General features: G+C 38.3%; 1 protein-coding gene across 4 annotated transcripts in view; it reads right to left on the minus strand.

Annotated features, from left to right (window-relative positions):
* msi2b (musashi RNA-binding protein 2b) overlaps positions 1–21,236 on the minus strand; it is a 289,929-nt gene that overhangs the window by 211,467 nt on the left and 57,226 nt on the right. For all 4 annotated transcript variants that reach the window (XM_086141248.1, XM_086141241.1, XM_086141232.1 and 1 more), the window contains exon 6: positions 2,577–2,669. In XM_086141248.1, the coding sequence (XP_085997374.1) occupies positions 2,577–2,669 (93 nt within the window). The remainder of the gene's footprint in view (positions 1–2,576; positions 2,670–21,236) is intronic.

A 21,236-nucleotide genomic window follows, 5' to 3' on the forward strand; every position in this document is an offset into this window, starting at 1 on the left:
CTGCATGTTTTTGGACTGCGGGTTGAAACTGGTCAACCTGAAGGAAACCATGCAAACTCCAAATAAAGAGGCCCCATGTGGGAACGGAACCAGGGTCCACAGTGCCCCCTTAAGAAAGCATCGTCCTATAAACTTAATGGTTCCATAAAACACCCACAAAAAGCAATTCAGTCAGTTTGTATAACCTCTGCGTAACGACAGTGACAAATCACATGATAAATTTAGCAAATTCCATGCAGCCGCGTTCGCAAAGAAGGTCTTGATAAGTAAAACGAGTAAAACGTGGCAAATTCAGAGAAAAAAAAAACAAGGACTGTCAAAATGCTTTTTTTTTTTTTTTTTTTTTTTTTTAAATAAGAGCAATGACAACCACTAAAACACGGAGGGATGGTCCGGGGCTGCCGAACACACACACACACACACACACCACCATGAACAAGTGGGAAAATGCTTTGCCAGAAAGAAGGTCAGAGTAAAAATGATAATAGCCTTCAGGCGACACTTAGTATTAACTCTTGACTGTCACTCACATCGGCATCTTTACACGTGTACGTTAATGACGGACTGATTGATCAGTCAGCCGATTAATAACTATAATTAATGACATGATATAGATAGAAATGAGATTTCCTTTTACCTGCGATAAATTTTAATGAGCGGCAACGTTTTTCCTTACACCTTCATCAGGCAAAACTGAAACATGGCCGCTCATTAAAATTTATTGCTAGTAAACGAACTGAGTGCAAGAATGCTTTTTGCGCCGTGCACTTCCTGACACGAGACGGGTTTTTACCAGAAGGATTATATCCAGAATCGGGTCGGTTACTTTGACTCGGGTAACTCAGATAACTTGTCAAAAAAAAGAGCGAGATGTTTCTATCTCCCTATGAAAAGAGCGCAGCCTGGATTATCATTTTGGAGAAATAATCAATACCTTCCCTTGAATAAATTCCAATATCGATCATTCAAATGCATCAATTAATTCTTTTCACAGCGTACTGAATCGTGACATTTTATGTGAGCGACATGAAATGAAAATATTTCTTGATGCATTTTATTGATCCAGCAGGTTTTTTTGTTGTTTTTTTTTTGTTCATTGAAATGTGAGCAGAATTTTAATGGGGTAATAAACAAATTGATTTCTACAAATGGTAAAGTCAAACAGTCTGCAACAGCCGGCTCTTTGCATAAATGAATAATCCGAGTGATCTATTTTGATTTTAGAAATTAAGATCCAACATTGCACTTGAGGCCAAATAGCATGTGCATAAAACATTTTGTAGGAATTAAAATTAGGACAGAATATTAGAATATATTCCATTATCTGTGACATAAAATGATGATCTTAAAAACTAAACGCGACAGTTACAAAACAATTTGGATCAAAACAGACGTTCTGATATTTATATTATGAACTATATTTAGTGAGAATGAAATTTGTAAATAATGTTTGAGTCTTTTGTTTATTTTGGCCACAAACGGCGCAATTTGATGTCAAGGTAAAATCATCAGCTCGAAGTAACACTAAGTCCAAATTTTTCCTTTGTTTTAGTGTAAAACAGGTAAATTATAGAAATCTTTATATGTAGTGAACTTGTCCTCTAAAAAATACATGACAAATTAATATTGAAAATGATAATTAAAAAATGACACCCTAAAAATATTGTTGATTTAAAAGAGAAAATCTTGTCACTGTGGGAAAATTTGCCGCTAGAATTGATTAGAAAATTGATTGGTAGCATTTACAAGAAGAGGTAGAATGTTTACAAGGCTAATTGTGGCTATTCTGGTTTAATTTTGCCCGTTTTTGTTTTTTTTTGTTATCATTTTCGGGGTTTTTATGGAAATAAGATCTTTTTAAACAATGTCACTAGATGTTTTTTTCATCCAAAAAATCATCTTGTTTTCAGATTTTGAAGCAAAAAATACATTTCTAAAGTTACTTTTTAATTTTTTTCCTTGCCCTTTTTTTTTTTTTTTAAGCTGTGATTTCAGGCAGGGGGCCACAAAATATTGTTCCTGAGACCCCTGATGTAGATAAAGCAGCTTATAAAATGTTTAATTTAATATATTAATAATCTGGAAAAGTTTCCTTGCCTGGTTTCATATCTGACATTATTTCAAAACCCCGATACGTATGTTTGCATGTAAGTATATACACACACACACATGTGTAAGTGTGTACATATTAGTTTGTATGCATGTATGTATCACAGTGTGGTTTTAAATTAAACATGAGCCGCCATGACTCTTATTTCTTTTTCTGAAATACCGTATTTTTTTCTCCCGACATGAAGCAGGTCCCTCTTTCTCACGGCTGCACGGCACTGGATACACTCATTAAACTGATGTGCATCATCTCATTTGGTTCCACCGTGTCATCAGGTACTCCCAGCTCACTTTTACAGTGTTACTAGAACATCACCGGGGAAAATTGACATCGCAGGAGAAGCAGCAGCGACCATCTGCCTCAGAAAACACGGCGGTAACAAAAAAAAAAAAACACTCTGACTATTTTCGGATATTCGAACCGCAAAGTCGAACGGGAGGATGGAGATGCGACACTCCGCTCTTACCTTGCCGAACTGTTCGAAATAGTGCTTCACATCTTCAATTACTGTGTTGGCTGATAATCCTCCTACAAAGATTTTCTTCGTTCTTGTGACCATCTGGAGGGCAGGAAAGAAAAAAAAAAAAAAAAAAAAAAAAAAAAAGACGGAATGAGAAAGAAAGAATGCAGAGGTCAACAACATTTCACATGAACAAACAGCTATTGAGCAGCTGCTTCTCCATAGATGACGGTGCGTGTGCGCGAACGCATGTGTGTGTGTGTGTGTGTGTGTGTGCACAGTGATTACAGAATGCTAATGGACAACAATTCAAAGCTTTAGATTAGGGGCCCCTGTGGTATTCAAGCACTGACATTCTTTCACACAACACGGTTAATGAGTATCAAATAACTGCCCTTTCATTACAAGAAACATCAGCGATGTCTTTGAAATGCGAACAAAGTTGAGCCCAAGCTTAGATAAATAGGTAAGTGAATATCAAAACACCAGAAAAAAAAAAAAAAGTCAAAGGCGTAATGGTGAGCTTTCCTGAAATCAAAAGAAAGAAAGGAGTGATTTTATAACCTCTTAGCAATCACAAATCTAATAGCTGTAATCACAAAAGTAATCCAAAATCATGCTCATAATCAATCTAAAGTACTTTTTTTGGTGACATAGTCAAACTCTATCATTTCGAATGTTAATTATTTCTATTTCAAATGATTTAGTCATTAAACTAGTCATTTTTATCAGCTTTTTTTTTTTTTTTCTCTGCCAAACAGACCCAGAAGCATCTGTTTGCCTTATTTCTGGAGTTTTATCAACTCAAGTGCTAAAAGTGATAAGAGAATATTTTAGAATGGTTGAAACACCATTTATTTATCCAACAATATTCATTTTTTTGATCCGCCGCTTTTTTTGTTTTTTTTGGCTGTTTTTTTTTTCCAAGGGTGCTTAAAGCGGGGGGGGTCCCATTGTGAAAAATAAACCGCAAAGGTGTCTTGATGCAAAAACGGTGAAACGCGCTTTAAACGCTGCTGCTGCTGCAGCTCGACAGCGAAAAGCAAATTGCATTCAGCGTTTAAGCAGCAAAGCACAGATGAAGCAATCTTCTCTGCATATTCAAAATAAGTTGAACAATCTCAACCCAATTCTTATTTTATTTTATTTTTCTTGGTGCTTTTCTTTCTTTTTGTTTTAGTGTTGACTTACAGTGTAACGGACACCGTAAAAAAAGAATAATTGGCAGTTTTTCTGACTTTCCAATGACTGATGTACAACTTTAACTACGTAAACATGACCCTTTAAACCATTCTTTCAATCCCCCTTCGACAACATCTTAATATACTTAAAAATCTACACTACGTGTCATAAACATGACTATCGCGAGCGGTTGGGACAGAAAAAAACAGTTTTCGATCCCCCGGATTTAATAGCCGACTTTTTAGCGTGAATTCCGCTATTTTGATCATTTTGATCGATTGATTCGATTGATTTTGATATTTTGTCGCGGCTGATGAAATGACAAGGGTCATCAAACGTTTTATCGGAACACTCGCAAGAAAATAACAAAGGTATTCGGCTCATCAGCAACTGATAAATTGGGTATTAAGCATTCAAAAGAAATGTTGACACCCATTTTGGCCGATTTTGAAATCTCTTTTCTGCCGATGTTCAATTTCAACGCCTTAATGTGTGTTTAATGTGTAATTATAATTTCCAAGTACAATTAAATGACTTTCTTACATTGGCTTTACATTTTTAACGTTGATCGATGGAATAAATAAAATGACTCTCCTGTGGCAACATTTAAAAGTGTATGAAAATGAACAGATTCATTGATATGAATTTCTTTTCTTTATACCCAGAAAAAATTAGCATCAGCTCAAAGTCTCAGTGAAAAAAACCCATAATAGGATTTGATAACAAACACTCATTTGGTAGCGAATACCTGTGTCACAGCCAGACACGATAAATCTTAATGACGAGTAAATGCAGAAGATTAAAACTGTAGCTGCAATAAATATCCAGGTGGAGGGTTTACAGTCCGTAAGTGAGTTGAGGGATGAATTAAAATCGCTATATCGTAGTGAGCTGACCATCGTCACCCAGGGGCCGATCCACGGAAAGCTGTTTACGACGCTAATGTAATCACCGGCACAAGAAAATGTCATAGCGCGGGCTTTAGTGAGGAGCAAGAGGAAATATTTGTGCGCATTACTATCTATTATATCAAAAAAATAGACTATATCTGAAGGCGTGGCATTCGGTTTCTCAACCGGTTGATCGGTTAAAGTTATCGCTGAGTGAGCAACGGTTGTGGCACGTTTCCGGTTTAACTTCCCGAATGTGATTAACACACAAGCTGTATCGGAAACGTCCGACCGGCAGAATTTACTTTCTATACGGAGCCCCTTTCAAACAGCGACGCCTTTTAAATGCGTTCAAATCAGGCGCGACCATCGACCGACGTTGCCGTGTCATAGCGCCGCATTTTTATCGAGTCAAAAGACGGATGTCCTGAACGCAACGCTCCTGAGATGGCAGGGTTTTATTTAGTTCCCAGCTCGATATTCTAAGCATTCTTGTGGAAATCTTCTTGTCGTGGCGACCGGATTTGAAATTCCCCCTCGTCCCAGAAGCTTCTTCGGTGAGCTGAAGAAGCCAAACGTCCTCAAGTTAAGAAATTTAAGTCCGGTTTCCGCGACAAGAATTTGCCACGACACGTTCTAAACGTTGTTATTGCGTTTTTATTTCACTCCAGTAACATGAAAACAAACACAGTTTCCGGGAATCCGGTGGACAAAGACGTATTCAAGCACATTAAGCGATAACAGAGACTTAAGACTCCAGAATTGGTTGATTAAAGAGCATTTCATGCGTTATTCCACTCTGACATTTACTTTCATACATACACACACACACACACACACGCATACGCTCAGGTGGGCAAAGCTGGTATAATGTTCGCAGAGGATGTGTGTGTGTGTGTGTGTGTGTAAGGGTCTTCTGGCTTGCAACGTCGTTAGTTTATTTTGTAATCTGGCGAAAAGAGACGGCGCGGTTTTTCCATTCGAATGCATTTGAGAAGTGGCAGAAATAATGCGATATCTCGACATATTTTAGCTATATTTTGTGTCTAATTTAAATGTAAGGACTGTAATATTAAGGGAAAAAAATAGAGATGATAGAAAGAAATGTGAAAAAAAAAAAAAAAAAAAAATTGTCAAAGCCAGACGGGTCAAGTCCAATTTATAGTTGAGACAAAATAAAAAGAGAAAAAGGAGAAACAGCTTGATTGAGAGAAAAAAAAAAACAGATAACAGGAGAGTAAAAAGGTAACATGGCTGCTGTGACAGAAACTAGAGACCGAGTTGACGCCTAAAAGTGCTGCGACTGATTCAGAAAACCTTTCAGCGCTAAAAAAAAAAAAATTGTTCTGACAAATGCATTTTGATGGATCGGTCAAAATGGAGCGGCTGCCGGTAAATATCGTCTATTTGCATCCCGACCGGAGCAGGATGGAGCGGAGGAGGGATTCCAGCAGCGTGAGCCGAAAAGCACGGAAACAGCGAGTCTTGGGAGGAAAACGGATTAGGACGGCCGGGGAAATGAGGCGGCCTGAGACGAGATTAATAGGAAGATTAAACAAAACTATACGGTACAATATTGGTCACCCGTATTGTTTATAATTCCCGTTATTAGTGGTTATAATTTGTTTAATTACAGACGACAGCAAATGACGACAGCTGCCGCGTAATGTTATTCGAGAGCTAAAGTGTTTTACATTATCAACGTTTTCACCGTCTCTTCAGGAGCACTTAAATGGCAAAGCATTCAAACTATTAAATCCAAGGATGTTTTTAGAAAAAAGAAATTTTAAGAGAATAAAGATGGAGCTGCAACAAGAAGAATATAATGAATATACATTTCAGTTAATGGTTCAGGCTGTTCAAACATAAAACACTAAACATCGGCCTTGCTGGAAAGTCAAACAGAAAAAGATTTGAACACACACTTCATGAAGAAACGAACACCTGTGCAAGATCACTAACTATTATTGCAAGTCACATGCTGGGAAAACAAAATAAATGAAAAAAAAAAAAAAAAACACAGCGTAGACGTCTGGATGCAAAATCGAAACCCCGCATAAATTACAACAAAACTTTAAGCGGACTCATTTTTAAAACCTTAAAAAAAAAAGAAAAAGACACCGTTTGTTTGTAGGTTTGTTGTTTTCTCCAATGTCAAGAATGTAATAACCAAAGAAGCGGAGAATATGTCGACGTTGAGTTTCTATATTCTACTATAACCAGGAGGTGCAGCAACACGGTACCATCTCAAGAACATGTGTATCGTCTCATCCACTTCCGTGGTTGTCAGAGCTTGTTGCTAAGAAAGCACAAAAATACTGTTTGCACAAGCAGAATCTCCCAGCATCTTTCTGCAAGTTAAATTCTCCAGAAGTTAAATTCCCACAGTGGCTCCATGAATATAAAAGCTCTTCCCAGGAGACAGGTAGAGAAATGGGAATAGCCCACGGCATCAGTCAGTGATGGAGAGAATGTGTTTTTTATTTCTGCTGAGGCAGGGAGCTTTGGAGGGAAGGCAGGAGATGTTGCGTGTGAGAGCGCGTGTGTGTGTGCGTGTGTGTGTGCATGCATGCACAAGTGGGGGTGGGTATTGGTTTTGGTGTTGGACAGGAGCTTGGTTTTCTTATGTTGATGCCGGTGTTTAGCTCTCAGTTTACGCGGGTAATAGCCAGACTCCATTACTCTTTCCTCCCTCCCAGTGTTTCTTGCTGAAAAGAACTTCTACTGCTTTTTCTGAGAATGTCAGCCGTCATTGCCGTCCATGAAAGATGCCCCCCTCCTCCCCCCTCTGCCACAACTAGCAAAAAAAAAAAACACACACACACACACACACACACAACTCCTAGCCGGTCTGCTCTGTGCTGATAAAAGGCCAAGTACAATAGGAGGGAAACAGGTGAGCCATTTCCACAGAGCACTGGGCAACAGAAGAAAAGGTAGTCTGTCAATGAGTGGAGAGGTGTGTTGAGCCCCCAATCACCTCTGGACCATGTTATGGTTATCTGTCCCCCTGCGATAGTGGTCAGGTCTGGAGAGATGTGGCGCATGTATGGCATATTGCTAAGCCAGATCACAGAAGCCAGCCTCTTAGCATGGAGGTGGACGGTTTCAAGATGGAATACTAATGAATATAGGAAATACAAAGACAGCGGGGATAAAATGTTAACTGATACGCAGAATGAAACAAGACAAAAATCACTTTTGAGGAAAAAAAAGATCTGGGTTATGTTTTGGTTTTGTCTCTCAGGTGGCTTGGAAGATGCTCCTGGGATAAGACAATATGCTAACTGATGTTTTTTTTTTTTTTTTTTTTCTTCAGATCATTTGGACAGAGTTCAAATCAACTTGCACAAAATTTAAACAAACTGAGCACAAAATGTTGTGTATCTGGGGTTACTGTGTAATGTGTTAAGTCAAATAATAACTGGAACCAAAGAAAAGACCTACAATGACTAATTTATAAACATCCGAAAGTCAGACACAGAGGTAAATGTTTTTCGTGTTTTTAAGATAAGAAAAAAAATAAATAAGGTAAGATAAGATAAGATGAACTTTTTTGATCCCCATTGGAGAAATTCTTTTGTCCTAGCAGTGTAACAGTTATCGTGTCGATAAAAATGAATATCCACAAATAAATACACAGCAGACAGACAACAGACAACAACAACAGCAACATCAAGGATAATAATGGACAACAGATTGGAAAAAAAAAAAAAAAACAGACAGTAAGGGTGAAATTAGACATTAGGATTGAAACCTAAACAGTGACAGTAGCCATGACAAAAATAAACAAAAAGCAGCAGGATAGGAATGGGCTGAGACCAACGAGCATAAAAAATAGACACCGGCGTTGGGGCGCGACGCGTGAAGAAATGGGTGAGGTGGCGAAGCCGCGGCAGCACAGATGAACCTCCGGACGGTCAGAGTTGTGTGACGTCCAGACGACCAGACCGCTGTTATACAGTCTGATGGCCGAGGGAACAAAGGAGCGTCTTATTTTACCAAGGATAAAACCACGGGTTTGATTAACTTTGGATAAATTCAGGGGGGGAAACTGCCCAAAGAGCATCCATCCATCCATCCATCCATCCACCCACCCACCCATCGTCTGCCACCCAGGGTTGCGTATAATAATATAGCAGTGGTTCTTAACCTTGTTGGAGGTACTGAACCCCACCTGTTTTACATGCGCATTCACCGAACCCTTCTTTATTGGATGGAGGATCGGTTCGTCGATGGGTACAAAGAACAGGCAGAGGAGCCTTTTCATGGAATCTGGCTCCCTTCACCTTGAATCCAGCAAGCGCTATGTTCTTGTAGCTCCCATCTCCATGCAGCTGAAGGAAGCCTTCCCTTAGTTTGGCCGGTGCCGGACTAGAATTGCTCATCTTGTCTTTGCAAATCATGCGGTTAGGACATCGATTCCAATCGCGTTCCGTCATACATGTGAATCCGTATTGTACGTGTTCTTCCGACCGCTTTCTTTTTTTGCCCGACATAATTAGTATGAAGGGATTAAAACATTAAGAAAGAAATCACATGACGTACCATCACGACAGTCACAAGTTACTACAACTGAGCGCGCCAAAATCCCTGCAGCACGGATAGGCCGAGCTATGTAGCGTGATCACCTGCGGCCGGTGATGTCATCACCAATGTGTGTCTTGACCTCCGCCGAACCCCTGAGACCGACTCACCGAACCCCCGGGGTTCCATCGAACCCAGGTTAAGAACCACTGTAATATAGGCTACAGTGGCATTACGAGTTTCATCGGCTATCTAAGAAACAACTATTACAAATCCACTTTTAAACTAAGGTCTGAGTTTCCGTCCATGTTTTACTAACAGTGTTGAGCCATTTTGAAAATAGTTGGTAAGATGTGGTTGCATAGTTCAAAGATGGATGGAAGGTGTGCTGAAAATCTATGCTTTGTAGAATAAGAATGAGGTTGCATTTTTAGTACCATAATAAAACACTGCTTACAGGAATGACTTTCCGATAAATGTTTCACGTGACCAGCTAAATAGGAAGCCATGTTGGATTCCACGCCAAAGAAATCCTCCATGCAATTCATCCAGCAGCGGTTTGGTTGATCTCTGCCATTTTTACACCCTTTCATTAGTGCGCTATAAAAATCGATTGCTGTAATGAGGAATAATAGCGTTGAGGTGTATTCCTAGCGTTTCACCCAGTATTGAGATCTGGGCTCGAGACGGCTTAGGGACAAATAGCGCAAAAAAATTCCATCGACTCTATGTAGAAAATATCAATGGATAAAACTGCTGTAAAAATGTTCTTTAATTTGATGTATTTTACATGATGACGTTACAGACCCGATCCTTTCCCTTTGCAATATCCGTCTTTTTGTGCCATACAGGCTTCCTATAACTGTCAACAATGAGGGCATGTGAGTCAAATCTCTGGGTGTTACTTCAGAGTCCTCGAAAAACAGTTTAAACTTTGAGCCTGAAGGTGTAATTACATATTTCATCAGTAGTGACAAAGTCTGTTGTCATCTTTGACAAGAGCTTCAGGGTTGTTCTTTTAAAACCTTGTTCAGACACACCGACAGAGGTGACAAAGTTTCCTGGCTTGTGCCTCTATTACACTCCGAGTCCATGACTTTGGCTAGAGGACATTTATCTCCTAATTCTCATTGATGACTTGCCATTCTGTTCAGAATTTTCATGGGGGAGAGGTCTGCCGAAAAAAAGATTCTGCAATAGTGACAGAAAACCGTCCAGAAAGTAAACTAACACAGATAAGGGAAAAAAAAAAAAAAGACTTTTGATATAGTGGCAGCGTTTAATGTGATCGTATAGCGTATGCTCTGGTTTTGGAGATGCAGTGACAGCACTACTGTGACCTCTCTTTACAAATAGCGGCTAGGCTAAGGGACGAGTGATCAAAGTGGTGAAAACATTTTAAGCGTAATGAAGCACAAAAACCCGAGAAAACACCACGCGGAGGCTGAAGACACTGAAAAACAACCCACACTCAACTTCCACATTTTGAAAATGTTTTTGCTATTTACCGTCTGACGGTAAATCGCCCCAAGGCCATGTGCCATCAACCACTGACAGCGAAATAAAGCGCATCAGTTGAAACCTGTAGGAGCAGAATGTAGAAAATCCAAAATATGGTTTACCAATAAATGAAAATTCAGTCATTATTTAGTTCTCCCCCATACAAATGAACAAAATATCTCTCTAAAAAGTTTGCCAATGGTCAACCAATGATATCATTTGAAAAAGAAAAATAATGGAAATACAAAAACTCATTAATGTAGCACAAATACATTACACAAATAGAAAAAAAAAACCCTGAAAAATAAATCTGAGTTAAAAACAGCCTGACTAATCACATTTATTTTTAAATAGTTTAGTTAGTTTTATATTAATGTGTTGATGTAAATGTTAGTCCGTTGTTGATCTCTTTTATACTAATATCCATAAAGGCCTTGCGGGTAGTTACAGCTTGCGTCGGATTCTGAGTTCTGTCATCAGAAAGAAGCATAGGACTATTTTCTGTTTCCATAAACAAAAAAAAAAAAAAAAAAAAACAGGTGGCCCGTTACAAAAATACATTTTCACATATTTTCTGTTTTTTCTTCAAATTAAAGCTGAAATTAAATGACTCAATTCGTCCAGACCTGCTTCTAAACTGATGAGATGTCATCAACAGCTAAGATAAGATAAGATAAGATAAGATAAGATATGATTTCCCCATAGGGGAAAATGCCTTTGTCACAGCAGCGTAACAGTTTTAATGTCAAAAAATAAAAAAGTAGAATAAATGTGAATATGAATATAAATAGAGAGACAGAAGACAGAAGCTAGCAAGACATCCACAAATAAATAGACAGCGGCAAAAACGACAACAACAAGATCAGGGACGATAATGGACAACATAAAGGAACGGTAAGGGGTGAAAAATACACAACCAGAAGTGAACGACAATATAGAGTGACAACAGCAATGACAAGAATAAAAGAAATAAACAAAAACAGGCAGGATGTGTGCAGGGTGGGACCAACGAGGATAAAAAAAAAAAAAAAGCAGAGTTTGACAGTCTCTTTGTATAAAAGTTGATCTAAATGTATCCAGACTGGTGATTTCTCCGGGTGTGATGAGTGAAAAAAAGGTATCGGGAGGCTGTGATAAGCACATTGACTCCCCCCCCCCCCCCAAGCTGATGAGCGGATCTGCATTAATAACAAGTGACTACTGTCAAAAATATGAAATTATCCGTTAGATGTGTCTAAAAGTCTAGCGCTCAGAGGTAGAGTGATGGAGTGGAGAGATACAGCCCTGCCCTCCAGGAGAGTTTGCTTGACTTGCAGCTGGATGAAGCACACATTGATAAGGATCCCTGTGCTGGGGATGCTCATCTAATGAACAATCTTAATTAGATCTTCCTGTCTGCTTGCATGTCAGACCTTTTACTTAGCAAACCCCGTCCCTGGCAGTCAAGTCTCCCATGGATGACTGCTGGAAACAAAGCATGACAACCAGGCGTCTCATTTCAGCTGATTGAGGAGCTCGTCTTTAAGATATTCATGTTTTGTTTTGTTTTTTTTTGCTTTGACTTTAAGAAAGGGGTCGTAAGAAAAAGGTGTAACATAGCATGTATTTTACACATGTTTGGAAAAAAGAACGCGATATTGAGACTGGCATCGCGTGGGACGAATCTTAGAATGAGAATAAGAACACATTTATTTATCCCGAAGGAAATAGATAGATAGATAGATGGATAGATAGATGGATAGATAGATAGATAGATAGATAGATAGATAGATAGATAGATAGATAGATAGATAGATAGATAGATAGATAGATAGATAGATAGATAGATAGATAGATAGATAGATAGATAGATAGATAGATAGATAGATAGATAGATAGATAGATAGATAGATAGATAGATAGATAGATGATGGATGGATGGATGGATGGATGGATGGATGGATGGATGGATGGATGGATAGAGAAGAATGGGGTACATATGGGGTAGCAGCATTAAAGTTGTGAACATCTAGAGTATGGTAAAAAAATAAAATAAAAAAATACAAATAAATAAATAAATAAATCGATCGATCGATAACAAGATAAGAACAACTTTATTAATCCCGAAGGAAATTGTTGTGCCAGAGTTACAGAAAATATAACAGTAATAAATAATAAAAAGAAAAAGGCAGAATTAGAAATAAAAATAAACTATAAACTATAAAGTGTCTCAGTGAAACTATAAAGTGTCTTAGTAAACAATAGATCTAGAACAATAGATCTATATCGATCTAATAGATCTATTAAGCCAAACATAACAATGATAAATAATAGTAGGAAATTGTATAAACAGTAAAAAAAGGGGGAGAATAAGAAATACAAATAAAACTATTGAGGCTATAAAGTGTTAACTGATAATTATTGGTCATTTGTAAGTGGGATTCTTGGATTATTACAAAAGGTCGTCAATGTAAACGCATGTGAAGTCACTGAAATGATTGTGAAATATTTTCACTGCTCAGTTTTAAGATACATTTGTGTGCCAGGATCTGACTCTCATGGGTTTCCACAACCTGTTGGTTGCACCCGAGTTTTTGTCATTTTTATTTTACATCATTTTCCTTTATTAATCCCCGTGGGGGAATTCGTTCTCTGCAATGAACCCATCGTGGATGAACAGGCTGCGGTTAGAAGCTCAGAAACAACAACAACATCGCCCCTTTTACCAATAAAAGGTGTTAAAAGCCGCCGCTTGATGCTGTCACATTGGTAAAATCCAATCACTGTTACGCAGTCTGATGAACTGATACCGAAACCCGCCGGCGCGATCCAGCTTGATGAAGCAGCAGCGACGGGACGGAGATATTTGGGTTAGCGGTCTCGTCAACAATGACCCCTAACTTTAGCCCGTTCCGACACGTTCTCATTTAACGGCGGTGATTGACCTCAAATATATGTTCAAAATGAACGGGCGAATAGTCCCCGTTCACAGTTCTACATGCGTAAAAAACAAAAAGGGAGAGAGGTCGATCAAAAAGAAGGGGAGAAAAGAATAACATGGATGTGTCGTGGTTAAATGTCTGGTCTTTTAGAGTTTTACTAACTACACTCACCGGCCACTTTATTAGGTACACCATGCTAGTGACGGGTTGGACCCCCTTTTGCCTTCAGAACTGCCTCAATACTAGGTGACATAGATTCAACAAGGTGCTGGAAGCGTTCCTCAGAGAGTTTGGTCCATATTGACATGATGGCATCGCACGGTTGGCGCAGATTTGTCGGCTGCACATCCATGATGCCAATCTACCGTTCCACCACATCCCAAAGATGCTCTATTGGATTGAGATCTGGTGACTGTGGAGGCCGTTTGAGTCCAGTGAACTCATTGTCATGTTCAAGAAACCAGTCTGAGATGATTCCAGCTTTATGACATGGCGCATTATCCTGCTGAAAGTAGCCATCAGAAGTTGGGTACATTGTGGTCATAAAGGGATGGACCTGGTCAGCAACAATACTCAAGTAGGCTGTGGTGTTGCAACGATGCTCCATTGGTACCAAGGGGCCCAAAGAGTGCCAAGAAAATATTCCCCACACCGTTACACCTCCACCGCCAGCCTGAGCCGTTGATATGATAACCGTTGATCATGTTGTTGACGCCAAATTCTGACCCTACCCTCCGAATGTCGCAGCAGAAATCGAGACTCATCAGACCAGGCGAGGTTTTTCCAATCTTCTATCGTCCAATTTCGATGAGCTCGTGCAAATTGTAGCCTCAGTTTCCTGGTCTTCTGCTGCTGTAGCCCATCTGCCTCAAAGTTGGACGTCCTGTGCGTTCAGAGATGCTCTTCTGCCTACCTTGGTTGTAACGGGTGGTTATTTGAGTCACCGTTGCCTTTCTATCAGCTGGAACCAGTCTGGCCGTTCTCCTCTGACCTCTGGCATCAACAAGGCATTTCCGCCCACAGAACTGCCGCTCGCTAGATATTTCTTCTTTTTCGGACCATTCTCTGTAAACCCTAGAGATGGTTGTGCGTGAAAATCCCAGTAGGTCAGCAGTTTCTGAAATACTCAGACCAGCCCTTCTGGCACCAGCAACTATGCCACGTTCAAAGTCACTCAAATCACCTGTCTTCCCCAAACTGATGCTCGGTTTGAACTGCAGGAGATCGTCTTGACCACGTCTCCATGGTTGCCACCATGTGATTGGCTGATTAGAAATGAGTGTGGCCGGTGAGTGTATGCTGGCAATGGGTTTCTATATTTTACCTCCAATGCAGGACCGGCGTCCGGTTTCTCTCCGTAGATATTCAACCATCTCCGTCTTCTTGAAATGAAAAAGTGACACACCGACTGTTGGTCGGACACAGAAATGGAGATGCTGGATTGTATTTTGAAGCGACTAATAGCCTGAGTCTTGCACCTTAAATGCAAAGTTTTGTGAAAGTGGCTATGTATAAACTGCGCTCTTTAGAGAACTGCTCAGAGGCTCAAAGAGCCTCCTATCAAAGCCGGAGCTGTTTTCAGCGTCCCCTTGATAGACTAAACCCCGGTGACAAATCTAACGACTGCTGCAAAGCAATCCGCTGCTGCTTCTTCTTCTAAAAGGCGCAACATGGCTTCCCCTTGATCTCAACACCCAGAGGTGTGATAAACTGAGCTAATATTAACTGGCTGAGCTCAACGCACTGCCAACCCTGCTCAACAGCTGACTGCAAATAGATGAGGATTGATAAGAGGAAAGCCCCGAATTATAGTCGACCGCGCAGCTTCATCTTCCGGTGAAGACAATAGAAGAAGGCTTTACTTTTAGCCAGACGTTTTCCGTGAGCCGTATCCGTCCGTCTATCTATATCGATATATAGATCTACAGTATATATATATATATATATATATATATATATATATCGATATAGAGAAAAATTGAGAGGATTAAACCTCTAAGGCATTCTGAAATATTAATATGCTAATTAAAGATCAGCTTCGGGATTAGTCTTGAAAAATTGAACAAGGATGTTATAATCGCTTAATGAATTACATAAACTATTATGCTCGAAGCTATATACATTTTTAAAAGCACTGATTTCTTATTACTTTTGTGTACATTTCTGGCAGCGGCAGTTTCCCGAGAAAGCAAAGATCCGAGCTTGAGGAGTCTTTTTCTCAAGATATTAAAATCTAGGAGCAATAAGGGATTTATCGGGGTTCTTCATCAGCGGGAGTGTCGATAAAACTCAGCAGCTTGGAAGCTGCATGATCAGTTTTTTTTGTGCGTCCATGTGAACAAAAAAAGTATTCAAACACTCCAAGCAAAATCATTGGGAAGTCATTTGGGATCAAATTTAAACAGGAAGTTAAATTTAATGTGAACAAAGATCAGCTTTTTGAAACGTTTCTCTCAGAGTGAAGGACACGTGACAATGTTTTCCTGAATTTTGAATAAATACACGGATTAGAAAAAAGACATTAAAGGCTGGCGATGGATTTTTACCGCCAGCCATACACTTCACAAGATAGACAAAAAAGTCTTCATTATAAGCAAAATACATATATATATATATATATATGGTTCTTTTTTCTCTCTTTTTTTCCTTTTTAATTTGTATTATTTATTTATTTATTTATTTATTTATTTGTATTTTTTTATCATACTCTAGATGTTCACAACTTTAATGCTGCTACCTCATGTGTACCCCATTCTTCTCTATCTATCCATCTATCTATCTATCTATCCATCTATCCATCTATCCATCTATCTATCTATCTATCTATCTATCTATCCATCTATCCATCTATCCATCTATCTATCTATCTATCTATCCATCTATCCATCTATCTATCCATCTATCCATCTATCCATCTATCCATCTATCCATCTATCCATCTATCCATCTATCTGACCCCATCCTGCTACAAACTATGATAGAAGATATATTCTCTCCAAGCAGCCCAGAATAAAAGCACTAGGTAGGTTTATAATAGGTGTAAATGATGAAAATATCATTATTAATAATAATGACAGGCTGACAGTTCTTAAAATGCTTTCCACAACCCCTTTAACAAAAAGACACATTTTTTTGTGTGTTTTGTATTTTGAAATGTCGATCATGTATCGCATTGTGATAATCATGTTAGGTTAAATTACATTTAACATTTACATTTGCTTAGTTTTGCCTGTCAAAAATGGTGAAATTCAATGACAATGTGAATTGTCCCACGCCTATATATATATATATATATATATATATATATATATATATATATATATAAGTTAACTGCAAAAATGCAAATACCAGCAAATCATCAACAACATGAAACAGCAAAAAGAGTTTCCACGGGCACAGAAGACATGAATAATAAGACGGCATCACATGGCTATATCTAGAAAACAAAACAGGAACGGTCAAACAGGTCTGGTTTAATTTTTTAAAAACTAAACTACAGCATATTTTTGACAAAACTAAACTTTAGGAACCTTCTCTTGCATTCATCTCACCCCAATTAAATCGCCACTACTTTACGCCACAAAACACAAATGAATTTTAACCGATTCAATATAAGATAGATTTATAACCCAAGCCGGTTCAAGAGAGCAGAATACACAAGTATGACATATTTTTGCTTGCAACAAGAATATCTTAGAATATTTTCTAAATGCCTAGAACCTCTTGGAGTTTGAGACAGTTGGCAAAAAGAATACATATCACATCAGCAAACACTCGAGAAACCCGAACTCACCCTGTTGTTATTTCTTGCTCCGATTCTCCATCATCACTAGAAGTGAGTTGGTGAGATGCTTTTAAATGATCCAACAAAGAATATCAAGAATGGAAACATTTTAGCTTTTCTCAAATCAGGTTTAAAATTGTTTTAAAATTGCATTTTACAGATTTCATTCTATGTAAAGTGCTTTTTTTGACAAGTGCTACGTTTACTATCACGATGCATTTGACACACATTAATAACATTATTTCAAACAAAACACAACACTAAAATACATTTACTTATCAGGTACACATGCCGTATTAAAAAAAAAGGGAAAAAAAAAATCATTTCATCATCGCAACTAAATGAATATTGCACATTTGTCATATAATTTGCATTGAAAAAAATATATACATTTTAAGAAAAATGAAAATCGTGGATAGACCCAAAATCGCAATACAAAAGACTAAAAATTTTGTTCAGGAAATTGCCAATATGTGCCAAAGAAGCCCTTTGACTGACAGATGCACTCTACAGATCCATTATTTCTGGATTCCAGACACCCAGCTGTCAAATATACCGGCCAGTCGACTGCAATTGTACAAGTCATGTCGCTAATTTACGACAGTTAAAAAAGAAAAACAAATCCTCTACCCAGTTAGGGATGGGTGCTGGATCAAAAAAAAAAAAGGTGACACGGTAGAGTTAGAAAAAGATTCACGCATCAAAAATGCTCTAAAAAGAAAGATGACTTATTTGGCATATAACACAAAAAAAAAAAAAAAAAAACGTTTTTGAGCAAAAGCATAAGCTCTTCTCCAGATGCGTACCGGAGATGTGTTATATGTAAAATAAATCTTCTAGTTCATTTACTATGAAAACACTAATGTAATAAAAGTCGGATTTAGCACTTCGACCATCAAGCTTAAAAACCGACCAGTTTTATCCAATCAAAAAATTCAACGTGGACCCATAGATCCAAATATTCCCCAATCAATGCCACCAGGAATAAAAAAGAAAAAAAAAAAAAAGGTTCGAAGGGCAAAAGTGTCAAGACTTTTGCAAGAACAGCTGTACTTTTTTTGGCAAACAATAGACAGACAGAAAACCGGGGAAGAGCTTTAGAAAACCAAAAAGTAAAATACAAAATGTGCATGAGAGAATGATAGTACTTGGCAAGGTGTTGTTCTGATAGTCCATCTTCACTGACTGAATAGAAACAGCACATGAATAATGCCCTATTTTCTCTTTATTGTCCTCATCCTTCCTCTTTTTCATGTATGCCCTCTTTTCCGGTACTGTTACCCGCATCCCCTCTCCTGCCATTCCGCATTGTCCCAACAATTCAATCTACTTCTTCACCAATCACTTTTTCTTATTTATATTTTGCCATCCATGGTCACCTTTCTGACCTGATCCGCTGCCCGTTGTGCGTTTATGAATAGAGGAAAAGAATGACCGCTTCCCAGTAATCTGTTTCCACCAGCCATTGTTATTGCAATTTCCATCATAAATCTGTATGTAGGGCAGACTTGAAAGAATTCGACAAAAGGGGTGTGAAATTTCTGTTTTGGGAATAAGAAGCCATTATTTCTAGGGGGGAAAAGCAGCAGGTGTTTTTGTTTGTTTGTTTGTTTGCAGAATGTGAAAATTTGAAATGTTGATAGCAAAAAGGTCCAAGAGGATATCTGACCTTTTGAATGTAAACTGGTAGTTGAGGTATATATCTATCTTTTTCCCCTCAAGATTATGTTACATAATTATTATTTTATTCATTTTTATAGTTACATTATATTTACATTACATTACATTTGGCAGACGCTTTTATCCAAAGCAACTTACAATAGAGAATATAAGGACTGCAAATAACACTTGCAGTTATATATATTTCATAGTTATTTTATTTTTATAGTTACTGTAGTTTTTATTATAGTTTTAATAGTTATTATCTTTATTATCCCCCCCCTCCAACAAAAATAGCTTATTTCCCTAGATCATTTTTTTTTTTTTTTTTTGTTACTTCTCACATCTTTAGCTTTCTCTGTAAAGGAAATCAATTTTAAATCCTTAAAATGTAAATGTCAGAATAGCAGTGATCAGATGAATTTTTTAACCCTAACCCTAAAAAAAAAAAAGAAATTCCAACAAAAAATCGAAAAAGTCATGATTTCTTATTTTGCCGATGTTGACATTTGCAGCTTTGGAAGATGTCATGACTCAAATAATATGAAAAAAATGAAATTAAATGAAAGTTGACATCTTAACATCACAAATATCTTGCTTGAAAGAGCATTAGAATTAATTGGCGAAATAAAAGTATCGTATGTACGACAATGTCAAAAGTATATCTCATTTATTCATCGTATAATTGCACATTTTTCACATCGACCAATTAGTGGTAAATCTGTGAGAGACAAATATCAGCTTAAAAAAACATCAGACGCCGCAAATTCTAACAACAGCAAAGAATTCCTCAGATTTGGTGACGGGTAATACAAAGAGGAAAGAAACCCAAGAGCGATGTCGGGTCACGCTGCCTGAAACCGCATCTCAGAACACACAAACACACACATGTTTAGTCGTGCACGTGTGGCAGCAACAGCCAGCTATAGCCATTAATGTCCAAATGTCAACATGGCAGAACAGACCACAGCCAGCTGACAGCCAGGCTGGAGAAGCTGTCAAACGGGACTGCCGGGCACGCGCACACACACACACACACACACACACACACAACAAACTCAAGTGGAAATAAAAATGCTCTGAAAACCAATGTTACAAAACATCAGTCAGTTATATTGGTAACGGTTTGCTGTGAGGAGATATAAAACACTAACGCCACCATCTTTAACGTTCAGCCGGACGTGTTGAAATTGCTAGATAGAAGATTATCTTTATATCTTGGGAGTTTTTTTTAATTACGGAAGTCAATTTACGTCACTGCACTCTACGCGTTACGTCCAATAAGTGTGTTTTCCATATACCGGTTTTATTTCGTTTTAATCTGGGAGCGGTGAAAAATTGAAAACGCCTAATACTATCATATTTTTCCGTGCTTGGAGCAGCGGGAGGGGAATCCACAGTGCATCAATAAGAGCTAAATGGGATAAAGCAGAGCACAAACATGTTCGTAGAATAACTGATGACATTCAGAAAACGTGTCACCTATGCTCCTCTGCTGCAGAGGCGAAACGCTGGCAGATGAATACATTAGATGTGCGCGGAACGATGAGGAGACTGAAACCTGCCTTGATTTAATTTGCCAAACAAGGCTAAATGCTATATTTGATGAGAAACAAAAACTAAACACTACCTTGCATTTCAATTCCCTCATCCGTGCGTGTCGATTCCCGTGCAGCCATGAGGAAAACTGACTTACGCGATTTTTGCTTTTTGGTTGGTGATTTCGGAGAATTTTAACAGAATTTGTGAACATTTTAAAGTAACTTCACTTGAAGGGTTCGCATTAGGATTGGGAAGATCTAACGCAATGGTAGATATGGGTGTGTTGCGTCTTACAAAAGATAAAAAAAAGAGGCGGGAAGCGAGACAATCGCGGACGCCCGTCTTCAACAGCCCGGTTTTTGTATGCCACGGGTTTCAGTGAAACAAAAAAAAAAGTCGAATTTATCTGGGTTCTGCACACAGAGCCAGGTTTTTGGCACCCGAAACAAGAAAGCTACGATGTTATCTTGACACAGGCCGTCTGGGGAATCCGCTGAATGTAACCCATTCTTATTTTGTTTTTCACCCGCTTCTCTTCTTTGACAGTGAACTAACAAAATGTGAGGATACATAAATTTTATCGTGGCAAATAAGAGATGTTCAATGTTGTGTTTGAAATAAAAGTTGTGCAATATGCTAAACGAAAAAAAAGGCAATAATG

This window comes from Fistularia commersonii, chromosome 3 (assembly GCF_037954325.1).
Source record: "Fistularia commersonii isolate RoL2024-O1a breed Wild chromosome 3, RoL_Fcom_v1.0, whole genome shotgun sequence".
Lineage (NCBI taxonomy): Eukaryota > Metazoa > Chordata > Actinopteri > Syngnathiformes > Fistulariidae > Fistularia > Fistularia commersonii.